At 40.5% G+C, this 14106-nt stretch overlaps 1 protein-coding gene across 2 annotated transcripts in view; it reads right to left on the bottom strand.

Annotated features, from left to right (window-relative positions):
- Positions 1-4539: 4539 nt before the first annotated feature.
- Positions 4540-14106, bottom strand: part of SLCO5A1 (solute carrier organic anion transporter family member 5A1) — a 155768-nt gene continuing 146201 nt past the window's right edge. The window contains exons 8-10 of one of the 2 annotated variants that reach the window (XM_003274811.2): positions 11380-11621; positions 8471-8535; positions 4540-5524 (exon numbers count right to left, since the gene is read on the bottom strand). In XM_003274811.2, coding sequence (XP_003274859.1) covers positions 5067-5524; positions 8471-8535; positions 11380-11621 — 765 coding nt within the window. In that variant the 3' untranslated portion in view covers positions 4540-5066. The remainder of the gene's footprint in view (positions 5525-8470; positions 8536-11379; positions 11622-14106) is intronic. The other variant, XM_012496051.2, reaches the window with a different exon arrangement.

Genomic DNA, 14106 nt, shown 5'->3' with positions numbered 1-14106 from the left:
ACTGAGTATTCCATAGAAAAGTATCCCCCCTTTTACACGCTTCATTTTTGCAGCATAGAGTTCATGGGGTAACTGTTGAAATGGGAGTAATGGATGCTTGTTTTCTGGAAAATTCTTCAGATTTCCAAACATAAAGTACATGCAGCCCCTTAGCAGTGAAATACTGTGAATTCAGTGGCGCTTTTTAGTGGTGAACATGCATCATTAAATACTTTTTAGCACCAAGGTTTTTTTTTAATGTTGCAAAAGCAAACATCTAGGGAGGGTTTTTTGTTTTCTGTTGTTGTTGTTGTTGTTGTATTTGACCCATCCTAGAGCTGAGTAAAAATGAAGTCTTTAAAATAAAACCTCCTCAGACATACACAGATCTGATTCTAATGCAACAAGAAGTTTGGGACAGATACAGCCAGCAGCATCCCAAAAGATGAAGAAGAGAAAAAGACAAAAAGATGAAGTGCACGAGGCAACTACCTTTGCCTGCCAGCCGCGGCACTCTCTTATTATGGGAGAGAAAACACAAATGTGTGGGAAGGCTACCTACTGGTCTGTATAACAGCGAACTAGCAAACTTGCAGTTTAGGCAATTCTGGGTTTATACAGTATTTTGGTATCTATCTGCTACTTAGAATACTCAGTATGCACCTACATATCAATAGTTATATTCATGTGCTGTGTCATCTCTGGATGTTTTAAGTTCATACACGATCACAAAACATAATCGGCTACCACCCGAGGCTTGGGCTTGCCTCCTGCTCCTGGGTGCACTAGGGAATTCCCACCAATGCTTCAGCTCCATCCAAACTCTGAAGTTTCTCTTTGGTACATGCACTGTTTCTACAAAACAGGGCCAAAAAGACACTTTCTGGCTCCAAGTCCACCAAAGAGCACAAGCTGGAATTGTGGACTGAAGAAGAATTTTCTTGGTGGTTGGTGAACGTGGAGGACCACCATGACATCCCTGAGGCCTTAATCCAGGTAACTCCCACTTCTCTGAAGGCTGACATTTCCAAGTGCCACTAAAGGTAACAATGTCACAGCGACTAAAGGGAACAATCGGGATCAGTGGTTTGATATGTATTTTATGTGTGTTCATTTAAAACCCTTATTAGGAATCTTAAAACTCATATTCATCAAAAAACTAATGGAGATGTTAATATTCTGAAAGAGGAAAATTAAAAAAAAATACACTTGAAATCCCTAAAGCTCAGATTCAACAAATCTGAGCTACCTTTCTTCATAATATTTCATTTCAGAAACTCTGCCGAGACCCAACGTTAACACGAAGACTGGATTTGTTCTGTATTAAATATGAACTATAAATAAATATTTGAGGTATGTTATGACAAATAACTTTAATATAACACTTAGCTAAATAAATGTAAATTTACCCTGAAAATCTAGTTAAACATTAAATCTTGATATTTCCTACAGTTTTTTTTATTTACACAAAAAAAAACCTCTCTACTCTTCGTAAACGGTAATATATCAAAAAAATTGAAATGCTTTAACCTCACGATTTTATAGTCACACCTTGCCTTTGTTAACCAAAAGCTATTGTATACAATGCGTAGTGTAAAAAACGAATAATGGAGTGAGAGAAATCTATGTCTGAATCCTGACTTTGCCATTCTGTACAATCCTAAATGAGTTCTTTTACCTCTCTCAGCCTTGGTTTCATATGTTTTTTTAAAAAATAATAAAATCAGCCGGGCATGGTGGCTCATGCCTGTAATCCCAGCACTTTGGGAGGCCGAGGCGGGTGGATCACTTGAGGTCAGGAGTTCAAGACCAGCCTGGCCAACATGGTGAAACCCTCTCTCTACTAAAAATAGAAAAAAAATGGCTGGGTCTGGTGGCACACACCTTAATCCCAGTTCCTCAGGAGGCTGAAACAGGAGAATCATTTGAACCCAGGAAGCGGAGGTTGCAGTGAGCCGAGATTAAGCCACTGCACTCCAGCCTGGGTGACAGAGCAAGACTCTGTCTCAAAAAAAAAAAAAAAAAAAAAAAAAAAAAACAAAATAAAGAATCAAACCTTTGCGAGGTAATTAAGAGGATCAAAATGAATGATGATGTATATTAAGTGCTTGACAAAACGCTCTACAGCTCGTCAACACTCAACAAATGCTAAATTGTTTCCTCTCTGTTCCTCCTTTCTCTCCATCCCCAACACCTTGATTCTGAATTACTTTTGAATATTTTCAAGAATTAAATCCACCTGTAAAGAATAAGGACTTAATGCTAATGAAAATAACCAAAGAATGTGCTCCAACTACCCATCTTACCTCTTGGGAGTTTCTAAATTAATAGGATGAACTCAAGGATATTGTATTTGCATATTAAAGCTAAATAATATATGAATTTACAGTTTATAAAGGAACAAGATGACCTTTTCCAAAACAAGTAATTTGAAGCCTAAGCTCATGGAGAGTCTTCATTAAAACTTCTAATAGGAGCTCTGACTATAAAGTAATGGGATCAATTTAAGAAACACGTAAGACCCTATATATACAATTAAATGGTGTCATCTACAAAATAGTCGCTCCAGTTGGCGACGTAATATTCCAGTGATGCCAGCATAGCCCCGAGTACGCTGTGACCCACTCTTAACTGGTACATATTCCAAAGCCTTATTTTCTCATGATTTTTACGACTTAGTCTACGTTCACCAACAACACATTAATGAAATACCTGCTGTTTATAAGGAGCAGATACTCGAGGAAGTACAATATTAACACTGTGGTGCACATTTCAGGCCCGTTTCTTTGAGTTCTGGCCCAATCATCCCAAAGGATTTTATGGAGTGGCAGATGGTAATCAGGTAATATGACACCTGAAGATACCTGGCACCTGATCAGTGATCGCCAAACTGGATGACTGTTCAAGGCAGCAAAAGGAGTAAGGGGGCTCTCTAACTACCCGGTGCTGAGTCTAGCAATCTTAGCTACCAGAAAAAGCGCCAATCCCACCAAAATTCTCTCAATGCAGTATCTTAATGATCAGAAGAAAATTAAGAAAACACCACACCTCTCCAACGTACTTATCTTTAACTCCCACACCAAAAGAAATTTTCTCCTTTAAAGGATCAAAACTCTCCCATAGAGGGTAAAGGGGAACCCTGAGGCCCCAGAGGAGACACTAGTTCAATCAGCAAGGTTTTCTTAATCAGCAAGATTTTTTGAATACTTCCAATATATGCCACATTGGCCAGAGTCTGACAATTACCAGTGCAATTACAGTCTTAACCAAGCAAGAATCCTCACCTCCCCGAGAGCCAAGCCCAGGAGCCAGAGGGAAGTCCTTAGCCCCTGAGACCATTAGCTCCACCCCTTGTAGACATCGTTCAGTCTAACAGTGTTAACACAAACTGTATGCAACCAAGAGAACTGTTTGACCAACGTCATTCCTAGGAAGAGAGTGAAACAGCCTTATACCCAGGAGTATTTGCACAATTCCACCTGTGCAGTCAAGCAAGGATGGAGAGCAGAAGCCTGAATCACAGAACAGTCTGTTAATCACATCTCTTCTGGGGAGAAGAGTAAACCAGAAGAGAAAAACATTTCCCTAATTAGCCCTCCATGACCATAGGCTCCTTGGCAGAAAAAGTTCACAATTGTATCAGCATTTGGCCCTTACACTCCCTCGCAGCCAGAACCCATGAGCTAACTTGCTATCAATCTGTTAGCGCCGTCAGGAAGCATCTATCTTAAGAGCCATGTAGAAAGCATTCTCTATGATGCTTACTTCAAAGTGATGTGCTGGGAGGTACTGAAAAGAATGATGGGTCATGAACCCAAAGTGCATTTAGGAACAGAAAAATCCTCTCTCAGAATCACTGCCAGAAACTTACAGTAAGAGGGAATCAAAGGGTAGTGTAAAACAATATTTCTGATAAAGTAGGGCTCATTCGGATGGACTGGTTTATTTTACATAATTTTCAACAATTACTTAAGATCATATTCTGTTCCAGAACACAGATCTCCCTCCTCCCATATTCTAAGTGATTTTCATATCCCAGGCACAGATTTCCTGATATAAGTACTCACTTTCAGGAGCAACCACAGCAATTTTCTGTCCAGAAAAAAAACCATACAGATTTGCCAGTGCTTTCAAGACGTAACTTAACTAAAATACTCAGGTGGGACTTTTCCCAGTGACTTTGTGGGCCCGTAGAGCTAAAGAAAATTTCTGCAACAATTTTCTTGGATGAGAAAGCCATCATTTTCTTTCCTTATTATGCATTTCAAATTACAGTTTCTAGCCATATTGTTTAGCACACTAGTTTTAAAGCCCCTTACGAAAGAATACTGGAGTTTATATTTAAGCTATCAGATTTATGATTCAGCAGCCTCTTTATCTTAGGATGGAGCAGGCAGACTGAAAGAGAATGTGTCCTATGACCTGAAGTAGCTGTTCCTTCTATCACACTGTGCCTATGGTTCCTGTGAAGCATTTGAAAAGTTCTACCTGATTTATAACTGCTATGGCTATGGCTTAAAATGCTATTAACAGTACTGGATGGAAAGTTCAGCTTCCTCTTTTCAGAAAATATCTGCTTTATTCCGTGAAAGTAAACGTAACATGCTGCACATACAGTTTTCCAATCAAATTGCATAGTTGAGACAAATTCATTTGTGCTTTGTAGCAGAACTCACAGTAGGTGTTCATATCTAAAAACTTGGATTTGGAAATGCCAAGCCCTGGGCAAGCTCACCTTTGTTTGGAGGGTTAGTTAATGATATGCACCGCCATTCCCCTTCCCATGATTCTGCTCACCGTGTACCTCAGCCTATACCGCAGGGGAGCATGGGCTTTAAATGAACACAACGGAAATGGGAACAGATCGAGCTGAACGTCTCCTTGTTGGAGAGAAGCGGGGAAAGGCTCTCAGTCTTGTTGAGGTATCCAGCCCTCAATGAATAGCGGCTGTGTATACTGAGTTTTGTTGGTTTGAGGATTGTGTCTGTAGAGGTTAAAAAAAGAAAGAAAGAAAAGAAGGCACAGTTGTTTCTCAAGTCGCCATTTTCAACTCAACCAACACAACTAAATTCTTCCGTTTTCAAGCTTCAGGAGGGCGGCTCCAAGGCAGCGGGGCGCTCTTCGGGCCCCGGGTCCGCAGACGAACTTATTGCTTCTGGGAAGGGCCCCGCGTAGGTCTGTGCTGCGCACTGGATCCCTTTTTGCAGACCAGTCTCTTCGTGGAATTCTCCCTGGGTGCTGAAAGCTGGGCAAGATCTAGTCCGGGCGTTGTCGGGGTGTCCCACTCTCTCACTCACGGTGCTCAGGGGGAATTCTCTCCACCTCCGTCTCTGCAGTCCATCCTCCTTATATTTTATGGAGTACCAGGCCAGAAAAATAAAAACAAACCCAACGAATTTGAGGCCGGCAGCCAAACCAAAATACACAAAACGAAACGATGTCACGTTGTACTCCCAGCAAGAACCCTGCACACCACATTCCTGTTGCCAGAGCATGCAGGTGGTGTCAATGACTGCTCCAAAGTAGATTGGAGTAGGAATGTATGCTAGAGGGGTGGAGAAAAAGAAAACACGACGACTTAGCACATCTTACGAGGGAGAACAGATTTGTAAATTAGCAAGGTACTTGTGTGCTCTAAAACCAGTTGAGGGGGAGGGATTTTCTTGTGTTACCAGATTTCTTTTAAGACACATCATATTTTATCACAATATATTTATCATTAAAGCATGCACTATATGATAAACACTTAAAAGTCGAGTTTGCCACCCAGAATGCGCTGTTGATTTTTAGGATCAAATCAACATGTTGTACCCTTTAAATAGATACAATTTTATTTGTCAAGTATACCTCAATAAAGCTGAAAAAAGGGGTATTGCTAAAAATACAATTAGAGAATCCTTTTAATCTTAAAAATTGGATTTTGTCATTAAGTATTCAACAGGCTATACTAGAACCCTTTATTACCCACCAAAATTCAACACACTTAGCTCTTAGCTTTAGTCCTTGGATGCAGGAAGAGTACGAGAAAAGCAGCATCTCCTATGAGTCAGAAACCATATAAAATGGCAACTTTGTAAAAGCACTTATAAATCTAAGAAATTACATATATAAAGGAACTTTATTATGGCATAAATTTCGTCTTTGAAGTCTTTGCATCCCGAAGACCTCAATAAAAATTTACAGAAGATAGCAATGGGAGGGAGGAGGGAGGAAGGCATAAAAGAGAGAAAGGAGGAAGGGAGCCAGGAAGACAGAAAGGAAGGCAGAGAGGATAGGCGGGCTGATAACCTGGGAAGCTGTGAGTGACACATTTTAAATAAGTTGTTTTTATTTAAAATAAAGTCTATTGGTTTAATTTTAATATTATTAAAGTTTTTTAAACTCTTTTTCTGCTTCAGAATTTGGGGGGAAATGAAAATTGGCTTGTTGGCCCAACTAGACTTTTTCACAATCCATAGAAGTTAAAATAAAGTTGAATTAAATAATAAATGCCTGAAATGTTCTCCCTCCACTTATTCTTGATGCTGTGGCATACATCCGTTGACTCACCTTTACCTCCAAATCATATCAAATGACCCCAACTCCACGGCATCAGAGAGGGGCAAAGCAAAAAGAAGAAATTATCTTTTTCTGGCCAGGCATTGTGGCTCACATCTGTAATCCCAGAACTTTGGGAGGCCAAAGCGGGTGGATCACCTGAGGTCAAGAGCTCAAGACCAGCCTGGCCAACATGGTGAAACCCCATCTCTACTAAAAAAAAAAAAAAAAAAAAGAAAATGCAAAAATTAGCCAGGCATGGTGGCAAGTGCCTGCAATCCCAGTTACTTGGGAGGCTGAGGCAGGAGAAACACTTGAACCCTAGCGGCAGAGGTTGCAGAGAACTGAGACTGTGCCACTGCCCTCCAGCCTGGGCAACAGAGCAAGACTCTATCTAAAAAAAAAATACATATATATATACATATATATTTCTTTTCTTATTCAATTACCCCTTTGGTTAACAAATCTCCTTATTTCTAAACCTTATTTCTAAATAATACTGTTTAACTTTTAACAAGATCTATAAGACAGACTTTTTTTTTTTTTTTTTTCAGACAGAGTTTTGCTCTTGTTGCCCAGGCTGGAGTACAGTGGCTCCATCTCGGCTCACTGCAACCTCCGCCTCCCAGATTCAAGCAATTCCCCTGCCTCAGCCTCCTGAGTAGTTGGGATTACAGGCAGGCACCACCACACCCAGCTAATTTCTTTGTATTTTCAGTAGAGATGGGGTTTCATCATGTTGGCCAGGCTGGTCTCGAACTCCTGACCTCAGGTGATCCACTCACCTCGGCCTCCCAAAGTGCGGGGATTAAAGCATGAGCCACTGCACCCGGCCTAAGGCAGACTTTTTCACTATATCTAAGTGTGTCAGGATTTCCTTTAAACAGCATGTTTTTTTAAAAATGATAGCCTCAAAGTCTTATTAGTACCAAAAAAAACAAGCCACTCATTAAACGGAACTAGAAGCATTTTCCTCCTGGGGCTTATTGAAAATGCTCATTCTTGGACTGGGCCATCAACCACAACATATGACAAATGGAGAATGCCAGGGGATTAATGCTTCAGGGGGTCAGAAGATGCCCTTTTTAAACATTACCTCTTCAAAACTGAAATAAGAAATTTGAATCAAAAAACAATTTTTTTGTCTTGTAGACAATGACACTGATTACTGAGGAGAAAATAACAGCTGAAGAAAATGACAGACTGCCACTTAAGAAAAAGACATTATATAAGGAAAAATAAGCTTGATGACAAAGATGTCAATTAACAATACATTGAAATTGATCAAAGGAATGTTTATTTCCCGTTGTCTCAAGAACTCACAGAGGGATGTGGTGTTTGTAAAAACAAGACCTATGTTCCACCTGCACAAATGTACTCTGTGGTTTATCACATGGACACAGCACTACTGAGCTTCTCTTGTTGATAAGTAAATGCTTATAAGGCAGTCCCTATATGTCACTTTGGAGACCTTTCTTTTCCTTTTTAAAGTTTTTTCTTTTTCTCAGAAAACTTGATAGGTATAGTCTTTGTTTAGTCCAATAAAATTACTCTAAAGAAGTGAGGAATTGAAAACTTCACAAATAAAGACCAATTTCTACTGCTTTCATAGTAAAATGGCATAAAGGGGTCAAAATGCTAGGATTACAAATCCTTGACAAATTGCTTGATTTCCTATTTGTTACTGTGCAAAACTCTGGCAAATTTTGTCCAAGTTTATGTTCATAATGAAAAAGAAACTAACCTAACTTTGGTTTTGTTTTGCTTCATCAAACAACAGAACCTGTCAGCTTCTAGTTCAAATCAGAAAACAAGGAAGTTGTACCCTCACCACTAACCTGTAAAATCTTACTCACGGTAATAAATGATGTGACTTGCCATTTTTAAAGGACAGTGAAAATTTGCCATCTGCAAAGAGGAACTAAGAGGCACACTTGGAAATTCAGGGACGTACCAAGTGTTCGCAACAAAACAAACTGCATTCCCAGCGCAAAAGGTCTCTCCTCATCTTCTACGGACCTACGGTGAAAGGAAAGAAGGAAATGTTTTTTAAATAGTAGCCCCAAGAAAATGAATGTCAAATCAAGTCGGCTTTGTGCAGAGCCAGGGACTAAAGAGATGCCATGCCAAAATATTTAATTCACTATTATTTACTAACAATAGCCACACAAGATTGCTGATGGCTAAATCCCTGAATAAAGGTCTTCCCAATGTAGACATCAAAGAAACTCTGACTAACTCTAATTGTTTCTACATAAATACTGGTAGAGGGTTAAAGGCTTTTGGCTGAAGAAGCTGAAATGCCTCTAACTGAGCTTCCAAAATCAGATCCATTTTTTTTAATTATAGAATTTCATCCTAAATACTGCGCAGTTTTTTTGTTTTTGTTTTTGTTTTTGTTTTTTGCCTGTGTGCCTGCGTCTTCCAGAGTGGTAGATGTGTACATTGAAAATTACTCCAGTAATTCTTCCAAAACAGGAAGAAAGAAGAGTAAAGAATAAAAGTGTATTCAAAAAATGTATAGGAAACAAGTCAAATATCAGAGGAAGCATAAGCCCTCCAACCACATCTTTTTTTCTTTTTTAAAAACTTATACTCCAGCCGGGCGCGGTGGCTCACGCTTGTAATCCCAGCACTTTGGGAGGCCGAGGCGGGCGGATCACGAGGTCAGGAGATCGAGACCACGGTGAAACCCCGTCTTTACTAAAAATACAAAAAAATTAGCCGGGCGTGGTGGCGGGCGCCTGTAGTCCCAGCTACTCGGAGAGGCTGAGGCAGGAGAATGGCGTGAACCCGGGAGGCGGAGCTTGCAGTGAGCCGAGATTGCGCCACTGCACTCCAGCCTGGGCGAAAAAGCGAGACTTCATCTCAAAAAAAAAAAAAAAAAAAAAAAAAAATAGCCTATGGGTTATCTGACATCTCTTGAGGAATTAAAGTGCAAAGAATAAGATTATTTGAGTAAATTTATGAATGATTCATATGCGTTTTTAAACGCTGCAGTACCTTATCCTCTCCATCGCATACCCATGAGAGAATGGTATATAATGGGAACTTTCCCAAGACCAGTGCCTTTGTCACCTTTTCCCCAATTTCTTTATTTCTCATAGCAATTTGCAAAGTGCTGCACACAGGTTGTTATTCCATAAATATCTGCTGCTGGAAGAACTGAGTAAACAAACCAGTGGGCCTTTCATGCGCTACTATCTGGCTGTCAAGGAACAGCTTTGCTGGGAAATGCCTGATTCAGCACCAAGTGGGAAGGAAGCCAGAATATGTCTGGTGCAGCCCACTGCCCTTGCTAAGCAATGACATCTCAGCAGGTGCTTCCTGCAAGGTGCCCAGCATTGTGTCATCTGAGGCGCCTGGAGGAAGAGTAAGAACTGACTCCCTTTCTTCACTCCTTCCCTGCACTGCACCCCCTAATCCTCCTGAAGCTGCCCAGACCCATGGGTGTGCTCTTGTGGCTTCACCACGCTGCCCAGTTCCTTTGTCCACCGCGGTCGTTACTGCAAATATCAACACACCGATGTGAATGTATCAGTGTGGCAGGCCTCCATAACAACTGTTTCAGTACAGACTGAGTGTTTAAGTTAAATATTAAAAGCCAGTGCCCTTATACAAGTGCTGGAATGTAACAAAAGTCCACCAAGAGTTTTGCCTAGGTCTTTCCTGGGCCTTAAAGCACGACAAAATAATGAACAAATTCTTAACAGGATCCATTTAGGATTAAACAAGTTTTACTGGGGGTCTGAAAAAACTCCCTAGGCCTCCATAAACAAGTTTACTGGGGGTCTGAAGGAACTCCCCAAACCTCCGTGATTTAGCAGGAGACAAGATAAGGGTAATCACCCCAGCACCTGGACCCATTTAGATTAAGTAAACTTACTGAGGCTCCAGAAGAAGGTCTTCAAGATTCAGACCTTAGTTATAAATTAAAAGAAATTAATCACTTATGTCTTTAGACGAATGCACACTTACACATAGACAGATAGCTTAGAATGTATATAAGCTCTAATAAACTTTGTAATTTTGAGTAGGTCTGGTGTTTATTTCCAGGCCTTCTCCCTGTAACTGGTTACAGAAATAAAAACTCTCTTCCTCCCCTGTTCATCTGTATCTCGTTATTGCAGTGCAAAAAATAGCAGCCTGACCCTCATTTTGCTCTAGGAACACCAGTGCCAACATTTTTAATAGGACAAAAGTAGCTTCCATGTCCTCTTATAAACAAAAAGTCCAAACAAGGTATGGCAAAGAAAGCACAGCCTGAAAAACTGAAAAAAAAAAAAAAAAAAAAAAGAGAGAGAGAAATCACATTCCCCAGTATGCCCTTTTCTTGACTCAACTCCAAAATTTTATATGATAGTAAAATTAATGAACTCAGCATTTCAAATTGCAGGCCCAGCATAAATCACCACTGATCCTGAAGGTAGTAACTATCTATAAGGTTGAAGATAATAGCCTTTGCTGTATGTACGATTTAGCAACTTTCTCAAATTACTTCCTGCTCTCCTCTGGGGTCCAGCTTCTCATAGCTGACAGAGTGATGACTTTCAACTCCTGAAGTTGAACCTCGTAGGGCAGAGACTTCAGGAATCAAAAACATCAATGACGTTTCATTATACAGTAAGAATATAACCCAACTGAATAAAGAACTTTCCAAAGTATGAAATGTTACAACCTTCCTTTCCCTTCCCAACGGGGAAAAATCCCTCCTAAGTTCACCAGGCAAATATCTGAGCGCCCTCCTGCACATGCTAATTTTGCTTTGCTCTCTGATTTACCACATAAGCCCCTTGTCCTGGATTATGTGCTCTGGAAATTATAAGTACAGAACCCACCCCAGAAGTTGAATGCTGTTCTCACCTGAGTGTTACTATGATAGCTGATGGTTGGGCACATGCTGTGATGAAGGTGACTATGAAAAGAAAAACTAAGAATGGGATAAGGGTATTGCAGGTCCGTTTACATTTCCCAGACACAGCATAGCCGTTCTCATTGAGATAAGTCTTGACAATAACCACACGGAGCTGACTGCGCTGTCCCACGGTGGGCGGAGTGATCACTTGTCGACTTTGGACACAGGTGCATTCTGTATAATTCCGTATCTAAGTGAGCAAAATAAAGATGAGTTGTGTGCCCCTCAAAAGCTAACTGCGGCATAAGAATATTAAGACAAAGTTAAGTAAAAGTATTCTAAAATAGCTCGAATATTTTTTCAAACAAAATATTTCATTGAAAGTAGCTTCCTCACTGGTAACAGTAAGGACCTCAAGTGTGTGTCTAACAGAATCAAAGTCTGCTGGTCAAAATTGCTGAAACCTAAACTTTTCTAAGAAGCTTTCAACATTCAATACCATTCACATTCTGCAGGCTCATTTTTGTCATCATTATATTCTGCCTCCATTGCTGTTAACTCTTGGGCTCTCCAATTAGAGAAGCCCCTCAAAAAACAGAACCAAACCTTATTTTTCTTTGTGCTCACAGAGCACCTAGCACAACTCTGGGCACACAGTGGGCCCTAAAGTAAATATCTATTAAATGCAGAGAATTTATAATGCAATCGTGATGACTTTAGCACCAATAATAGCGAACATCTCATTGGTGTTCCCTTTTCTTTTCTTTTTCAACTTTTATTTTAGATGCAGGGAGTACATGTGCAGGTTTGTTACACGGGTCGATTGTGTGATGCTGAGGTTTGGTGAACAGATGATCCCATCACCCAAGTCGTGAGCATAGTTTCCAACAGGTAGTTTTTCACACCTCCCTCCCCATCTCCCCCCTCTAGTAGTCTCCTGTGTCTATTGTTTCCATTTTTGTGTCCATGAGTACCCAATGTTTAGCTCCCACTTATAAGTGAGAACATGTGGTATTTGGTTTTCTGTTCCTGCATTAATTCACTTAGGATAATGGCCTCCAGCTGCATCCACGTTGCTGCCAAGGTCATGATTTTATTCTTTTTTATGGCTGTGTAGTACTCCATGGTGTATATTATCACATTTTCTTTATCGAATTCATCACTGATGAGCACCTAGCTTGATTCCATGTCTTTACTATTGTGAACAGTGCTGCGATGAACATACAAGTGCATGTGTCTTTCTGGTAGAACAATTTGTTTTCTTTTGGATACATACCCAGGAATGAGATTGCTGGGTTGAGTGGTTGTTTTAAGTTCTTTGAGAAATCTCCGAACTGCTTTCCACGGTGTCTAAGTTAATGTACATTCTGGTGCTTCCATTTTTAAACATCTTTGAAGTCCCTTTAGTTAGCTGGTGCCCTACACCCTATAGAAGAGCAACCAGCTCCATGGATGTAACTTGGCTACTACAGCCCCCACCCAGTACTGCTCCTGGGCTCTGACAGAGTCAGACTAAATGGACATCGGCTGGCCTTCATTGCAACCTTTGAATACTTGAAGCAGTCATAAGAAAAAGTATGAAGATGGGGCACTGTTTGGCCATCATGCTCAAAAGACTGCTGGCATATTTTAAAGGATGAACACTCACTCTCAAGGAAGGACTTAGCCACCAAGAGAACAGATCTCACCCTTTCAACATGGCAACACAGTGGAGTTCACCAATTATATAATGGGGAACAAACAACAGGAATTCTCAATTTATCATTGCAGTTTAAAACTCAGACATCAAAAACAATATCCCCAAAACATTCAGTGGATGGTATAATCCCTTATCACCTGCACAGAACAAGCACATGCATTTTAACCTTTTAGTGAAAGCAACTTCGTACAATCTGTTCTTCACAAAGAATCAAACTGGGCTCAATAAGAAACTATGTAGAGGCCGGGCACAGTGGCTCACGCCTGGAATCCCAGCACTTTGGGAAGCCAAGGCAGGCAGATCACCTGAGGTCAGGTGTTCGAAACCAGCCTGACCAACATGGAGAAACCCCATCTCTACTAAAAATACAAAATTAGCCAGGCGTGGTGGCACATGCCTATAATCCCAACTACTAGGGAGGCTGAGGCAGGAGAATCACTTGAACCTGGGAGGCGGAGGTTGAGGTGAGCTGAGATTATGCCATTGCACTCCAGTCTGGGCAACAAGAGCGAAACTCCGTCTCAAAAAACAGAAACAGTAGAATATGAAAACTTTCTCCCACAGTATTACAGCCCATTTATAATTTACAGGAAAGGGAATTCTCAAAATAGCCTATTCTTGAACTGTCAGAAATATCTTTACTTTGAAAGTTTTTTTTTAAGCCTGAACTGAACTGATAGTCTATGAAAAATGGCCATCACCCATCTTCACAGACTCCAGTCAGGAGAGGTGCTTTCCTGTACTCTTTTATCAGCACCAAATGTGGTCATCTTGACCTTCAAATCCATGACAAGGGCCCTGTCAGAGAAACAAATGGCAGGCCTATAGCTCAACCTTATCAAGTTTCACTGAGTTGGCGCAGAATATAAAGTAGGAGAAGGCTGATATGGAACCAAATCCCTGCACCCGAATGTTCCAGTCATCCCTGGAAAAAAAAAATAATAGCAGTGCATAATTTTCTTTCCTCTAGGTTTTCATCAGAGGTATTTTGTAGGTTACTTGGAGCCTCTTGAAAAGAAAGACTGAAGTCATTGTA

This window comes from Nomascus leucogenys, chromosome 16 (genome assembly GCF_006542625.1).
Source record: "Nomascus leucogenys isolate Asia chromosome 16, Asia_NLE_v1, whole genome shotgun sequence".
NCBI lineage: Eukaryota > Metazoa > Chordata > Mammalia > Primates > Hylobatidae > Nomascus > Nomascus leucogenys.
This window is presented reverse-complemented; position numbering and strand designations above follow the sequence as displayed.